Consider the following 15,112-nt stretch of genomic DNA (forward strand, 5'->3'; position numbering starts at 1 on the left):
GGTTGTGTGTGGCTGACTTTGGATGTCACTGTTGACAGCGCTCTCCTCTCTCTCTCTCTCTCTCTCTCTCTCTCTCTCTCTCTCTCTCTCTCTCCTATCTCTCTCTCCTATCTCTCTCCTATCTCTCTCTCCTATCTCTCTCTCCTATCTCTCTCTCTCCTATCTCTCTCTCCTATCTCTCTCTCTCTCCTATCTCTCTCTCCTATCTCTCTCTCTCCTATCTCTCTCTCCTATCTCTCTCTCTCTCTCTCTCTCTCTCTCTCTCTGTGTGTGTGTGTGTGTATATGTGTGTGTTTGGGGTAGAGGATTGAGACCACTGGATAAAGAACTGTCTATTTAATTCTGCTCTGTAGAAGTTGTCTTGCCCTCCAGAAAACTCCTCCAGCCTATGAACGTCACTCTAGGCAAGCGTGTGGTGTGGGAGAGCGGGTGCGCCCATCACTGTCTCATTTGAATGACTTATTCTCAATTAACGCCATTCCTACCGTTTCCTGTCAACTCCTCCCGCCTAGATGAACAAATCCACGTGTAACCAGAATGGGAAGACTTTGTTTTCCAACCTAAAGAGAGCTCTTGTCACTCTGTCCCAGGTGGCTGGATAAATTGGGCCTGTCAGCCCAGCTGGGGATAGAAGTCGTGATGAGGCAGGTGTTTTTCGGAGCAGGCAACTACCACTTAGTGGACGAAAACTTCGAGCCCTTGCCCGTAAGTGACCTTACTCTCCTGGGTCTGTGAGTAGAGGGAAGTCTGCCCCCAGCCCTGCTCTAACCTTCTGTGGACAGTCAGAGCCCTCTGTAACAAGCCATGTGTGGCTGGGAGAAGAACCCTTTCGGATCTTTCTTTCTTTCTTTCTTTCTTTCTTTCTTTCTTTCTTTCTTTCTTTCTTTTTCTTTTCTTTTTTCTCTTTTTCTTTTTCTTTTTCTTTTCTTTTCTTTTCTTTTTGTGACTCAAGAACAGAAATTAAGACTCAGGAATTATTTTTAAAATATTGTCCAAAAAAAAAAAAAAAAGGCTTGGTGGTGGTAATCCAGCCCTCAGGAAGCAGAGGCAGGGGGATCTCTGTGAGTTCAAGCCCAACCTGGTATACAGAGTGAGTTCCAGGACATCGAGGACTACACCTGTCTTGAAAAACAAAAAACAAGAAACAAACAAAGAAAAGCTAAAATTGCTATTCCAGGACTGGAAGATGGCTCCGTGTGGGGAGACGCTTTTGCATTTTGATTTGTGTTTTGTTTTGTTTTGTTTTGTTTTGTTTTTTGAGACAAGAACTTTCAGACTATAACTATAACTCAGGCTGTCCTAGAACTCACTATGTACCTCAGGCTGGCCATTGTCTCACAGAGATCCCCCCTGCCTTTGCCTCCCTAGAGCTGGGATTAAAGGTTGTTCACACTGACTTACATACAAACTGTCAAAAACATGTGCCTGCACACACACACACACACACACACACACACACACACACATACTACTCGAGGTGCAGGGGAGGGAAAGGGAGAGAGAGGGAGTGGTAAATGCTATCCTAGTTACTAGCAAAGAGCCACAGCTTTTTATGATATCCAGGTGTGGTGACTCCTGCCAATAATCCCACTTGAGAGGCCAAGGCAGGAGAATCACCATGAGTTCAAGGCCATCCAGGTCACACAGAATGTTTCAAGCCAGCCTAGGCAGCAGAGTAACCCCATGTCTCAACAACAAGGACAACAAATTATGTTATAACATTATAAAGTTTGTCCAACTCTTACAGCATGCCAGGGTTGTGTATTTGTTTTAGAAGACACCATTCAAATAATTAACTACTTTACCCATAATCTTCACGACTTGAACCAGGTGTGGCGGGGCATGTCTTTAATACCAGCCGGCTGCAGCCAGCTGGTCTATAGTGAGTTCTAATCCAGTAAAGAGCTACATAGTGAAACCCTGTCTCAAAAAATATGTATGTATGTATGTATGTATGTACATATATAATCTTCAAGGTATTATGAATAAAACTTTATTTTTGCCCATCTCATACTATATTTGATGCTAAATGAGGAAATTTAACCTTTTATCCAACGTTCTACCTTGTGTATGTGTGAGTTCTGTGAGAGAGTGTGTTATGACTGGGTGTGTGTGTGTGTGTGTGTGTGTATGTGTGAGTGTGTGTGTATGTGTGAGTGTATGTCTATGTGTGAGTGTGTGTGTATGTGTTAGTGTGTGTAAATGTGTGTGTGGATGTGTGAGTGTGTGTATTCTGTGTGTGTGAGTGTGTGAGTGTGTGTGTGTATGTGAGTATGTGTGTATGTCTGTGTGTGTATTTGTGAGAGTGTGTGTGTATGTCTGTATGTGTGAGTGTGTGTGTATGTCTATGTATGTATGTGTGAGTGTGTGTGAGTATGTGAGTGTGTGTATGTGTGAGAGTGTGTGTGTATATCTGTATGTGTGAGTGTGTGTATGTCTGTGAGTGTGTGTATGTCTGTGTGTATGTGTGACTGTGTATGAATGTCTGTGTGTGAGTGTGTGTGTGAGTGTGAGTGTGTGTGTGTGTGTGTGTGTGTGTGTAAACCATAAGGTATGATGACCATTGCCCTAAGAAGCGTGACATTGACCTTCTACTCCATATCAATGGAAGCCAAGTGTGGGTGTCCTATCTTTGAAAACCGGAAAGTAACTGAGCAAACATATAAAACAACATTTGAAGATCTGTTTTCTAAGGATATTTTAATGGTATAGTTTTTAAAAATGTTTTTAATTTTTATTTTATATGTCTGGGTGTTTTGCCTGCATTTATGTGTGGGCCAACTTTCATACCCAGTGAGCTCAGAGGCCAGGAGAAGGCATTGCTTTCCCGGAAAGTGAGTTACAAGCAGTTCTGCAGCACTGTGTAGGGTCTAAGATCTGAACCCTCGTCCTGCGGAAGAGCAGCCGCTGCTCCTAACTGCTGAGCCATGTCCCCAGCCCTTCTAAGATTGACTCCTAAGAGAATGACTTGAATGTATTTAGCCAATATTTCAGTTTCCTTGTTGGAGAGAGTGTGATGGTTGATTTATTCTGCTCAGGGCTTATCCCATTTACTGTGGTCATGGAAATCCCTGGGGTAATTGTCACACTCATACGATAGCTGTGCTTGTTATGACACAAATGAGAAAATAATCAGAGACCTGTTTTCTGTTCCATCCCTACCCTCTGCCCCATGAACTAGGATTACTGGCTCTCTCTCCTGTTCAAGAAACTGGTAGGTCCCAAGGTGTTAATGTCAAGAGTGAAAGGCCCAGACAGAAGCAAACTCCGAGTGTACCTCCACTGCACGAACGTCTATCAGTACGTATGGGACACATCCTTCTCCCAACAGCAGTCTGATGGGGAGGCACAGAACTTCCTTCTGGATTGGGGAGGCCCATAACTTCCCCGTCCAGCATTCTGGTTACCCCCCCAGCTCTGATGAATAGGACTCCTGTTCTTTTTTATCCCTTCCTGTTTGTCTTCATGATAGCAGGATCTGACTTTAAAAATCGCTAGCAGGCTGGAGAGACTGCTCCAGAGGGGACATGTTCCCTGGAAGCATGGGGACCTGCGTTGACATCCACCATCCGGGTAGAAAAAGCCTGATGTGGCCATCATGAACACCTGTAATCACAGCACATTTGCATATGTGTGCGTGTGCACAGGAACATACACACACACACACACACACACACTTGCTGAAATAGGGGCTGAAGAGATTGCTCCGCAGTTAAGAGCAGCAGCTGAGGACCCAGGTTCAATTTCCAGTACCAGAACCCACACAAGCAACTTAAGCTGTTTGTAACTCTCAGTTTAGGGCATTCGATGCTCTGGCTTCAGCAGACATGCAGGCAGAACACTCATACACATTAAGAATACATTTAAAAGGGGGTGGGGAAAAAAAGAAAAGAAAAAAAAAAGAATACATTTAAAAAAAAAACAACATGCCAGGCTGTGGTTTTTTGTTTTGTTTTGTTTGGTTGTTTTTTTTTTTTTTGGTTTTTTTTTGTTTGTTTGTTTGTTTTTTTCCGGAGCTGGGAACCAAACCCAGGGACTTTCGCTTTCTAGGCAAGCGCTCTTCCACTGAGCTAAATCCCCAACCCCAGGCTGTGGTTTTAATCACACCTTTAATCCCAGCACTTGAGAAGCAGAGGCAGGATTCTTTTTTTCTTTTTAAGATTTATTTATTTATTATATATAAGTACACTGTAGCTGTCTTCAGGCACACCAGAAGAGGGCATCAGATCCCATTACACATGGTTGAGAACCACCATGTGGTTGGTGGGAATTGAACTCAGGACCTCTGGAAGAGCAGTCGGTGCTCTTAACCACTGAGCCATCTCTCCAACCCTTTAATTATCTTTTTTATTTTGTGTGATTATTATATTTTGTATGTTCTTATATATGGGCATGTTCATATGTGTGCATATACATACATGTGGTGCATATAGAAGCCAACATTCTTTGGGGTCCTTCCTCAGGGCCTTTTTTTTCTTCTTTTTTTTTTTTCTTTTTTTTTTTTTTTGGAGCTGGGGACCAAACCCAGGGCCTTGCGCTTGCTAGGCAAGCGCTCTACCATTGAGCTAAATCCCCAACCCCATCTACCTTTTATTAGAGAAGGAAGGCTCAAAGGCTTGGAACTTTGCCAGGTTTGTTAGGCTAGTGGGGCCAGCAAGCTCGAGGGGGTCACGTCTTTACCTCCCTCTTCCCACCATCGCTAGAACGACAAGCAATGAGCCACCGTGTCCAGCTTTTTACATGGTTTCTGGAGATTAAGCAAGCATCTTAACAGCTTACCCATCTCCCCAGGCCTGTCTCCGTCTTAGTGTTTTTATTTTACATGCATGGTGTTTGCCTGCACATGTCTGTGCGCCACGTGTGTGCCTGGTGTCTGTGGAGGCCAGACGAGCGCATGAGCTCTGAAACTGAAGGTACACCAGTTGTGACCTGTCACGTTAGGACTGAACCCTGGTCCTCCAGACAAGCAGCTAGTGCTCTAACCAGCGTCCCGCTCAGCCTTTTGATAAGACTAGGGATAGCTCTTGTTTATATAGTTTGCAGTGAAGTCACGTGAATAGATCTTATTCTTATTAAACCTTCCAATATATATGAACATATGCCCTGGCCATGGGCTTCTGGGGCCCCGTGTAACAAAGGAGCAGAGAGTCCTATCCCGGGAGGTGGTGGTGTGGAGAGCAGTACTTTTCTCGTTTACAAAATAGGGCCACACGATTGCTCCAACGTCATCCGAGGAAAGGATGCTCGTAGGTCCTGCCACCGTTGTGAATACGGGCACTCAGTGTGTCCGATCGCATGCACCTTCAAATTCTTCATCACCTGCATCGGACACATTCGTGACTGGATTAACCCGTTTGCGTTTAGCCCAAGGTATCGGGAAGGAGATTTAACTCTGTACGTCCTGAACCTCCATAATGTCACCAAGCACTTGAAGCTGCCGCCTCCGATGTTCAGCAGACCGGTGGATAAGTACCTGCTGAAGCCTTTCGGTTCTGACGGACTGCTTTCCAAGTGAGTAAATGTTCTGGTTGGTTGCAAACTTTATGTAAGCTTATTGGCATTTATCACAACGGAGACTTTTTTTTTTTTTATGGAGGGGAAGAAAGGGGTAAGCGTCGCGTTCCAATATTTTTCTTTTAAGTTTCAGAAATCCCATATGTGAATACTTATTCATATAAGTGTAACTCCAATGTAGAAGGGTATGGACGCCAACTAATAGCCATCCTAGGACAAAATCTGTAACCCCAAATTTCTTCACGTATCAAGATCCATTCAGTCTATTTAGTCCTTTTTTTTTAATTTTTAAAAAACGACTCTTAAATTTAAATGTATTTTGATCATATCCCACCCTCCCTCAAGTCCTTCCAGACCCTGTCTCCCTCTCTACCCACTCAGCTTTAAGTTCTTTCTCAAAACAAAAAACCAGTACAACAACAAAGGCCCCAAGAAAACAAAATGAAACAATGCCCAAAACGGTGTCTGTTGTCTCCTGCCCCCAACCCAGGGAGACTGGGTGTGCCTCTCTACTGGAGAAAACCGGTCCGTCGTTAACCTTTACCCTAGCGGCTACGTTTTCATGCATGCATTCATTGATTCATTCTTTAAAATATAACGAAATAAAATAGAAGCAGAAACTATCGCATCAAAGTTAGAGAAGACAAACCAACGGAAGGAAAAGAGTCCCCCCACAAAGCACAAGAATCAGAGACCCACTCCCTCTCGCACTCAGGAGGCCCGGGAGCCACTAAATTGGAAGCCGTATTCTGCCCTGTGGAGGACCTAGCGCACATCTGCGCAGGCCCCGTGCAGCCTCTTCAGTCCCTGTGGGTTCAGATAAGCTTTGTTCAGGGATGGCGTCCTCCATACCCCCCCCCCCCGACCCTTAGAGTCTTTCTGCGAGTTTCCTGGCTCTGACGGGAGGGATTTGAGGGAGACGTCCTCTTCAGTTCAGGGCTGAGTCTTCCCAGGCCTCTCACTCTCACACACTGTCTGGCTGTGGTCTCTGTATGTGTTCCTGTCTGCCGCCGGCAGAAGCTTCTCCGATCATGGGCAAACATGACGCTGATCTGTAAATACAGCAGACTAGCATCCAGTTCTCTGATCGCCACGTCTTTGTTTGTTTGTGTTAGGCCAGTATTATTTGGCTTTACCCTCGGTCCCTGGGCTATCTAGTCTCAGGCTCTTGGTCACCACTGCAGTGTCAGGCGTGGGTTCCACCTCATGGAGTGGGCCTTAAGTCTGATCGGTTATTGGTTGGTTACTCCCACGCTCTCTGTGCAGCCATTGCCTTAACGTATCTTGTAGGCAGTGCACCATTGTAAACAAAGGGCTTGTGGCTGGCTTGATGTTTATGGTGTGCAGAATACCTTCCAAATTAAGGTTATTTGTTCTGAAAAGATACCCCTCTTGGCGACGGACAGCCACAGGGGCTGAAGCACAGTCTGATCTAGTAAGGGCGTGTGGGTGGAACAAAACACCACACACAGGGCTGGGTGGGGGGTCTCCTGGAGCATTGAAGCAGCTTCTCTCTCTCTCTCTCTCTCTCTCTCTCTCTCTCTCTCTCTCTGCCTCCTCCTTTCCTCCTTCTTCCTTTTTTGACTAGAGTAAGAAAAAAAAACTTCATAAATGTGTTTCTAGATAAATCACTTTTATTTATTTATTATCTATAAGTACACTGTAGCTGTCTTCAGACACACCAGAAGAGGGTGTCCGATCCCATTACAGATGGGTGTGAGCCACCATGTGGTTGCTGGGATTTGAACTCAAGACCTCTGGAAGAGCAGTCAGTGCTCTTAACCACTGAGCCATCTCTCCAGCCTGATAAGTCCCTTGGATTGTTTCTAAATACATGTGGTGTGTGTATTCCTGAGCGCAAGGGTCAAAGGATAGCATGTGGAGGTCAGCTCTGTGCTCCCACCTTGTGGCTCTGGGAAATCAGATCCGGGCTGTTAGGTCCGGCAGGAATTGCCTGGGGATCCTCTGCTCTGCCAAATCTACTGGTGAATAATTCCCTGAGCCCGCATCTCACGGGCAGCTTAACAGACTTTTCTCCTCTTCCTCCCGTTTTGATTTAGCTCAGTGGTAGAGCGCTTGCCTAGCCCTGGGTTCGGTCCTCAGCTCCGGGGAAAAAAAAAATAAAAATAAAATAAAAACAAAAATAACAAAAAAGCTAAAAAAAACAAAACAAGGTAACTGTCTTCAAAACACACAAGAAGTTACTTCCCTCAGAGAACCCCCCTCCTCAATGCTGAACAGCTTAAACACGCATCCTCACAACACATTTGTAAGTGCAGCAGATTAAACGCCTCAGCCTGAGTAGATGGGACCTCTCTGCCTTCGTGTCTTACACAGCACTATTAATTCACAGGAATCAGATTTGTACAGAAGCTCTCAAATCGACGCTCGGACTTAGATAGGCCTTGCCAAAAGAGTCCTTCAATTGGTGCTGCGCTCTCTTAACTACCACCATGCAGAGAAACTTTTCAAGACCCATTTTTGCTTGTGGCTTCCTAACCTCCCCGCCTCATCTATAGTTTGATGTGAGATATGTGTAAAAACGAAGCAAAGGCCTGCGGACCTTGCTATAGACTTGGCAGCCTGGCACAATCAGGGCATGTTGTTCATAGGTCCTGAGCTGCGGGTCTCAGAGTTGAGCATCTAACAAAGGCTAACAAAGGTGGAAGCTGGTTTCTTTTTACCCACTGATCCCAGTAAGGATGGGAGGTGTGACTGGTGGTGCACACCTTTAATCCTACCGCATAGGAGGCAGAGAGAGGCAGATCTCCGTGAGTTCAAAGCCAGTTTCATCTACAAAATGAGTTCTAGGACAGCCCAAGCTACATAGTGAGATCCAGCCTTAGGCAAGAAATGAGATAAAAAACCGCCTGAAGAGCAAACAATACAAGCCAGGCTCTCATCATAGTGCACACCTGTAATCCCAGTCAGTGCCCGAGAGGCAGAAACAGGAGGAGGTTGGACCATAGGTTAGGAGCCAGCCTAGGCTACATAGTGAATTCCAGGTCAGCTAGGTCTGCATAGAGAGACCCTGTCGAAAGAAAGAAAAGAAAGAAAAACCCAGGATACTTGGAAATAAAATATCTCAAAGTAGAGGATTAAGTAAAGCACTGATGAACTCATAGAACTCTGTGTGTCCGTCAAACCGACGCGGTGGATGAATACTGTAAGATGTGGATAAACATTAGGCTGTATTAAATGAAAAACAGTTTTAAGAAGGTATGCAAAACACACCATTTTTGTTCATGTAAAACGTGTTTATATGCTTAGAAAGGCAGAATAAAAATGTCAAGATGTTACAAGGAGGATGGGGAATAGGTTACTTCCCTTAGGTTTAGCTTCGTTTTAGGGGTTTTTGCAATGGGGTCTCCTGCACCCATGAATATGCTGTTTATTCTGAGCTGACTTTGAACTCCTGACCCCAGCCCCTGAGAGCTAGGATCACAGGCCTGGCCTGGTGCGCTCATTTGTATGAAAAGTGGTGATACGTAATATTTTCACAATGCTTACTGTGTACAGGCACTGTGATGAGTGTTGTACATGTAACACGTGAATTCCATAGATGGCATAAAAGTAACTCATCTCGTCAGTTTTTAGCAATAACAAAAGAAAGAAAGAAAGAAACAAACAAACAAACAAACAAACAAAGAAATGAAGTCCTTGAGTACAGTGGACTTGGGAAGACTGCTAGAAGTCTGAGACTAGCCTGGGTTCCAGCCTGAGCTACAGTGTGCAATGCTGTTTCAAAAAACAGGATAAAATAGGTACCGGATCTGTGCACGTTTCCGTAAAAGGCCACACATACTCTCGGCTAGTGCAGTTACATCCTCTCCCACTGCCGTTTTAAGTTTGTCTCTGTCAAACACCTAAGCTCACCTCCCGCTGAAACACGAATTATAGAATCCAAGCGGCCACAAAAATCCCCCTTGATGGTCTAAAAGGATCTCACAGGTTTGGTAGGAGCCACCATGCATGCGCAACCTGCCTAACTCAAGCGTGTCTTTCCTTCCTGTAGATCCGTCCAACTGAACGGTCAAACCCTGAAGATGGTCGATGAGCAGACCCTGCCAGCTCTAACAGAAAAACCTCTCCCCGCAGGAAGCTCACTAAGCGTGCCCGCCTTTTCCTATGGGTTTTTTGTCATAAGAAATGCCAAAATCGCAGCTTGTATATGAAAATAAAAGGCATTACAGTACCCCTGAGACGAAAGCGGTCAGGGGTGTCATTCATAAGAATAAAGCAAAACCCCAGCGGTAGGGAGCGGACTCCTTAGCAAGCTCCAGAGCCTCGGGAGGGCGGGGCATGCTCCAGTGCTGGATCCAGAGCCTCGGGAGGGCGGGGCAAGCTTCAACGCTGGATCCAGAGCCTCGGGAGGGCGGGGCACGCGCTTCAGTGTTAACATCCAGTGCGGTGTTCTCTAAGTAGACCACTGCAGGTGGTGACAGTTAATGGCACCATGTGGCAAATGACGCTTAGCACTTTGCATGCACTATTTTGAGGGTTATTAAAAATGAATACAAATGCCTCCAATATGACCAAGAGGCAAATAAGTGAAGGATATGTCCTGATTTAAAAAAAAAAAAAACAACAAACTTTGTTTTTATTTTATTGTTATTATTTTGTTAGGAAGATTGTCAAATACGACCTCCAGTAGCCTCTCTGTAGCTCCAATGGGGGAAAGGCCCATTGCCTTAACGCCACACTGGCTGTAAGAAGACAACTGCTCACCCTGAGAGGAACTAAAACAGAGAAACAGCCCCTGTGCCTCTCTTCGTTCTTCTTGAGTCTGTGAAAGGACAGGTGGCTGGGTGGAGTAATACTAAACAAAAGCAAGAGACCGTCACAGTTGAGAGGGAAGGGAAATGACTGTAAAGGAGATGGTTGGTTGCTAGGGAGCTGTTTCCGGGAACACCTGACATGCCATCATTGGGGTTTATGGTTTCTACACCTGTAGTTCTTGCTTTGCTGGGAAAGCTTTGGCCTGTGAGTAACAGAAATCTTTAATGAGGACATTTGTAACCCCACATAAGTTGTTGAAGTGAGGTAGAGCCTGACAGCTGGGCACATCAGCAGGACACGTCATCATCAGGAGTCTACCTTCTTTCTCCCTCTCTGTCCTGCTGTCTGTAGTGCTGGCTCCCTTCTGGGCCTGGTCATGTGATGGCTGCAACTGGTCTACAGATCCATTGAGATCTGGCAGTGAGCAGAGGAAGAGATGAGTGGTTTCTTCACAGACCTGAAGAGCTCTTTCTTGGAGGCTCTCCCAGCAAGCCTTTCCTCAAGTCTCAAGTCTTACTGGCTAGGAATAGGTCTGTGGTCATTCTCAATGCCCATAACTGTCTTCACACAGTACTCCTTTGGGGAAGAGAGGTTTGGTGGAGTCCACAGCCCTAGACATTTGCTTTCGGTCTGTGCTTTTGATCAAGCAACAAAGTGTAATTCTCCCCCCCACCCCGGGATTTTAATATTAAGGATCGCAATTCTATATGTTTGTGCCTGCTATGAATATTATCTCGAGTGAATTTAGCATGCCGATGAAGCTAGAACGTAAAGTTTGTATGCCTAGATATTTTCAATTTTTATGCAAGTAGGTTTTATATTTTCACATTCGAAATAAACTAATTTTATAGCCTCGATTTGTGGTGTTCTAATAAATCTAAAGTTTACAGGATCTTACATTTGAAAGTCCAGTTTTGATGGGTCAGAGCTGTGGCTCACTGGAAAAAATGTTAGCCTAGCACAGACAAAAGGCCCTGTGTTTGATCCTCACCACCTCAGAATGAACGAATGACTGACTGAATGAGGCTTCTTGTTCCTTCACCATTTTCTGTAAACCTCCTACCTGTATGTGTTTATCCTCCCCAGCATCAGAGTGCTGAGTCTGCAGAAGAGGAACAATCAGGCATAAATATAATTTCCTACCTCAGTCACAACATCTTGACTTATCTATTTTCCTCGTCCCCCTTCCACGGAATAAACTCAATGCCTAATTTTTCACTTGTATGACTATAGCAACATCTGAGTTGTTCATTCACCCTGACTTTGCTTCTAACTCCTTCAAGATTTATTTTTTATTATTTCAACTGGGGGGGGGGGGCGGGTAGAGGCTGGTGCACGTGGGTGAACATGGGTGCACGAGCCCTCAGAGGGCAAACGCATCACCTCCCCTTCGAGTTGGAGTTATAAATGATTGCGAGTCATGCTGGGAACTGAACTCGGGTCTTTTGCAACAGCAGTTAACTGCTCTTAAACACTAAGCCATCCATTCTCCATGCCCTGTTTGAACCACCCACGTGGCTTCCCATTCCTTATAGGGCCATTAGGTCCTTCAGTAACTGGCACCTGCGTTTCATGGACCTTAACCTTAGACACCTCGTCCATTCTGTTCTCTCTGCACACAAGGAGATCTGAGCAGCGTGTGCCTGTGCCCTTTTTTCCTTCCCACTCTTTTTTTTTTCTTCTTTTCTTTTTGTCAGAGCTGGGGACCGAACCCAGGGCCTTGCACTTGCTAGGCAAGCACTCTACCACTGAGCTAAATCCCCAACCCCTCCTTCCCACTCTTATGTGTGTGCTTTCCCTCTGGCTGCTCTAGCCCAATTCTCACAAATGTCCGAGTTTAGAAGGTCCATTCAGACATTAACTTCAACACCTCCTCGCAGCATCCAAGTGACTTAACATTGCTTGACTCTTTCCACAGAACCTTCCCTGACACTCACAAGCTATTTCAGCCACTTTCATCCCATCTCATGTGAAGCTTACAAGTGGACACGGGATCTTAACCATTTTTGCACTGCCTGTGATTGTCATACCATCACAGATATCTTTCTAATGACATAAAATAGCTCGCCTTACGGGCAACCTAAGTTCCATCCCTGGGACCTGTGTAACGTTTCATGGAGAGAACTGACCCCACAAAGAGCTGACCTTCTCCACACATGCAGGGTGGCACGTGCGCCTCCCCCACCCCACACACAAATAACAAAAAATAGATTGAGGTATTTTGATTTTGAATGTTCAAAAAATATGATATTCAGAACCTGAGAAGATATTGCCTGTGTAAATTTAAATTCTTATTTTTAAAAAAGCTAGAGTTATGTTGTAGATTCTATCCAGCTTATTAATTAGAACTTCACGATTGTGCAGAGCTGGAATGTTATGGACCCAGAACCAAAATTACCTTGGACTATCTTTTGTTCCCTTACCAATCATTCATTGCTAACCTCTGTCTCTGAACTAGCATCCTCCCAACATCACTTGAAACCTTTCAATGTATTCACTTAGTCTACCAACCCCAAACTAAACACCACAGGATTTATTCCTTCCTTTGGGTGTACATTATTATTATTTCTACATTGGAACATTGTTTGGGGATAATCTGAAACCCGGTTCTTGAGCCACAGTCACTCATGTGGCTCAGAATAAACTCATATTCCCTATAAAGTAAGAGGTGTGGTTCTGTGTTGATGTATGTTACCTATTTAAAAATATTTGTGAATTTACTTTACTATTTTGTTAGACATTGCTCATTGTGTAAAGGTGCTTGTCACCAAGACTGATAATCTGAGTTCAATCCCTGGGATCCATGTATGTGACTTCCCACACACATGGTCACACACACTCATATATGAACACATGCACACACATGTGGACACACTCACACACATGGACACATGCACACAATAGACACAGGCACACACACATGGTCACACATACATGTGGACACATGCACATACATGGACACACTCTCACATGGACACACACTTACACACATGTAGACATACTCATGGACACACGTACACTTACACATACATGCATCATTACACCCAGATGAAAATTGTTTTAAAATCATTAAGGAAGCTGGGCATAGTGACATATGCCTTTCTTTTTCTTTTTTTTTTTTTTTTGGTTCTTTTTTTTGGAGCTGGGGACCGAACCCAGGGCCTTGTGCTTCCTAGGTAAGCGTTCTACCACTGAGCTAAATCCCCAGCCCTGACATATGCCTTTCTTTAATCACAGCACTTGGAACAGGCAGATCTCTGAGTTTGAGGTTAGCCTGGTCTACATAGAGAGTTCCTAGCCAACCAGAGCTACAAAGCCCAACCTGGCCTCAAAAAAAGAAACAAAAAGGAAAAAGGAAGAGGGGAGGGAGGGAGGGAGGGAGGGAAGGAAGGAAGGAAGGAAGGAAGGAAGGAAGGAAGGGTGGGTCAAAGTAGTTTAGAGGCATGTGCAATAAGAGGCATACGCAATACAAATTACATGGCTGCATGAAGCCCAGTGCTCAGTTACATTACTGTACTGAATATTAAATGTAATAGCATTGAAGTTTCCTTAAGATTCCTTAGAGGAAATGCTTGTCTGCCTCGTTAGTGAGACTTTAAAGCTCACACACCTGTTAGATTTTAATCTGCACACACCTTATCTTACTGCTCCAGTGATTCATTTCACTCTTGTGGTTCTCAACCTACACACACACAGAATAACTAGATACATGGAATAAGAGTAAATGTGTGTTTGTTTGTGTGTGTGTGTGTGTGTGTGTGTGTGTGTGTGTGTGTGTATCCCATGGAAAGTCATGAACATCATGTCACAAAACCAAAAAGGTTGCTATTAACCTTCTGCAGGGTTAACAGAACAGGGCAGAGAGCTGTGGGTCCTGAGCCCCTGCTTCCTGCTAATAACAATTCTTTGGACACCGGCTAGTCTTCCCTCTTCTGCCTTTGATAACATTCCACTACCACTGCTGGGCAAGTTGATTGAAACGGGTTTGAGAATCAAAAAGTTGATGGACTTTAAAAAAACAATTTCAAATAAAAAAATAAAGCAAATTTAAAAAATAGCTTTATCATCCTTTCCCTCTAAAATGGGAAGCATTCACAATGACTTTTTGCAATTTTAAATATTGTAATAGGAACTCCAGGCAAAAGGAAATAGCGTGCACGTGTGAAACATCTTGCATTTAGCATGGCGGCCCCTCTGCTACCTGAAAGGATGCTTGAGAATAAACAGCGTGGAGGCAAGTTTTGGAAAAGGAAGGAGCATAAAGGCCACAAACTTGTAGAGAATTCAGAGCTCAGCTAGCAAGCAACAGATGAAGCTAAAAGATCAAAGGACCTACAGTGCTTCCCAGACTACGGACAAAGGCCAGCACACCCTCCTGCTGTGTCTTCCACAAGTGTTAGACCAGCAACCTGTTGTTACACAGGTATCACAGAACTCACCGAACAAGCTCTAAGGAAGGGCACCAAAAAGGATACACCACCATCTTAAAACACTAAAATCCAGATAAACGACTTGTCCAGAGCCAGTCAGTGAGGGGAACACTACCAGGTACCTGGAAACATACCAGGGCCGACTACCTTAATCAGGATGTTATAACGTTGGTTGTTTTGTTTTTCTTTATTTTCTTTTTCAAGACAGGGTTTCTCTGTGTAGCCCTGGCTGTCCTGAAACTCATTCTGCAGACTAGGCTGATCTCAAACTAAGTGCTCAGATTAAAGCAGTGTGCCACTACTGGGTAGCTATGAAGTTGAGTGAAACTGCATCGGTTTCTTCGGCTGACTGTCAAACTTAGGTTCACCCTCGAGTAAAGAACTTCCCT

General features: G+C 44.6%; 1 protein-coding gene across 1 annotated transcript in view; it reads left to right on the forward strand.

Annotated features, from left to right (window-relative positions):
* Positions 1–11,150, forward strand: part of Hpse (heparanase) — a 40,453-nt gene extending 29,303 nt beyond the window's left edge. Inside the window, 4 exon segments of the mRNA NM_022605.1 lie at positions 591–705; positions 3,182–3,300; positions 5,365–5,511; positions 9,530–11,150. Coding sequence (NP_072127.1) covers positions 591–705; positions 3,182–3,300; positions 5,365–5,511; positions 9,530–9,689 — 541 coding nt within the window. The 3' untranslated portion in view covers positions 9,690–11,150.
* Positions 11,151–15,112: the final 3,962 nt, after the last annotated feature.

Source organism: Rattus norvegicus, chromosome 14, assembly GCF_021556685.1.
Source record: "Rattus norvegicus strain SHRSP/BbbUtx chromosome 14, alternate assembly SHRSP_T2T, whole genome shotgun sequence".
Taxonomy (NCBI): Eukaryota; Metazoa; Chordata; class Mammalia; order Rodentia; family Muridae; genus Rattus; species Rattus norvegicus.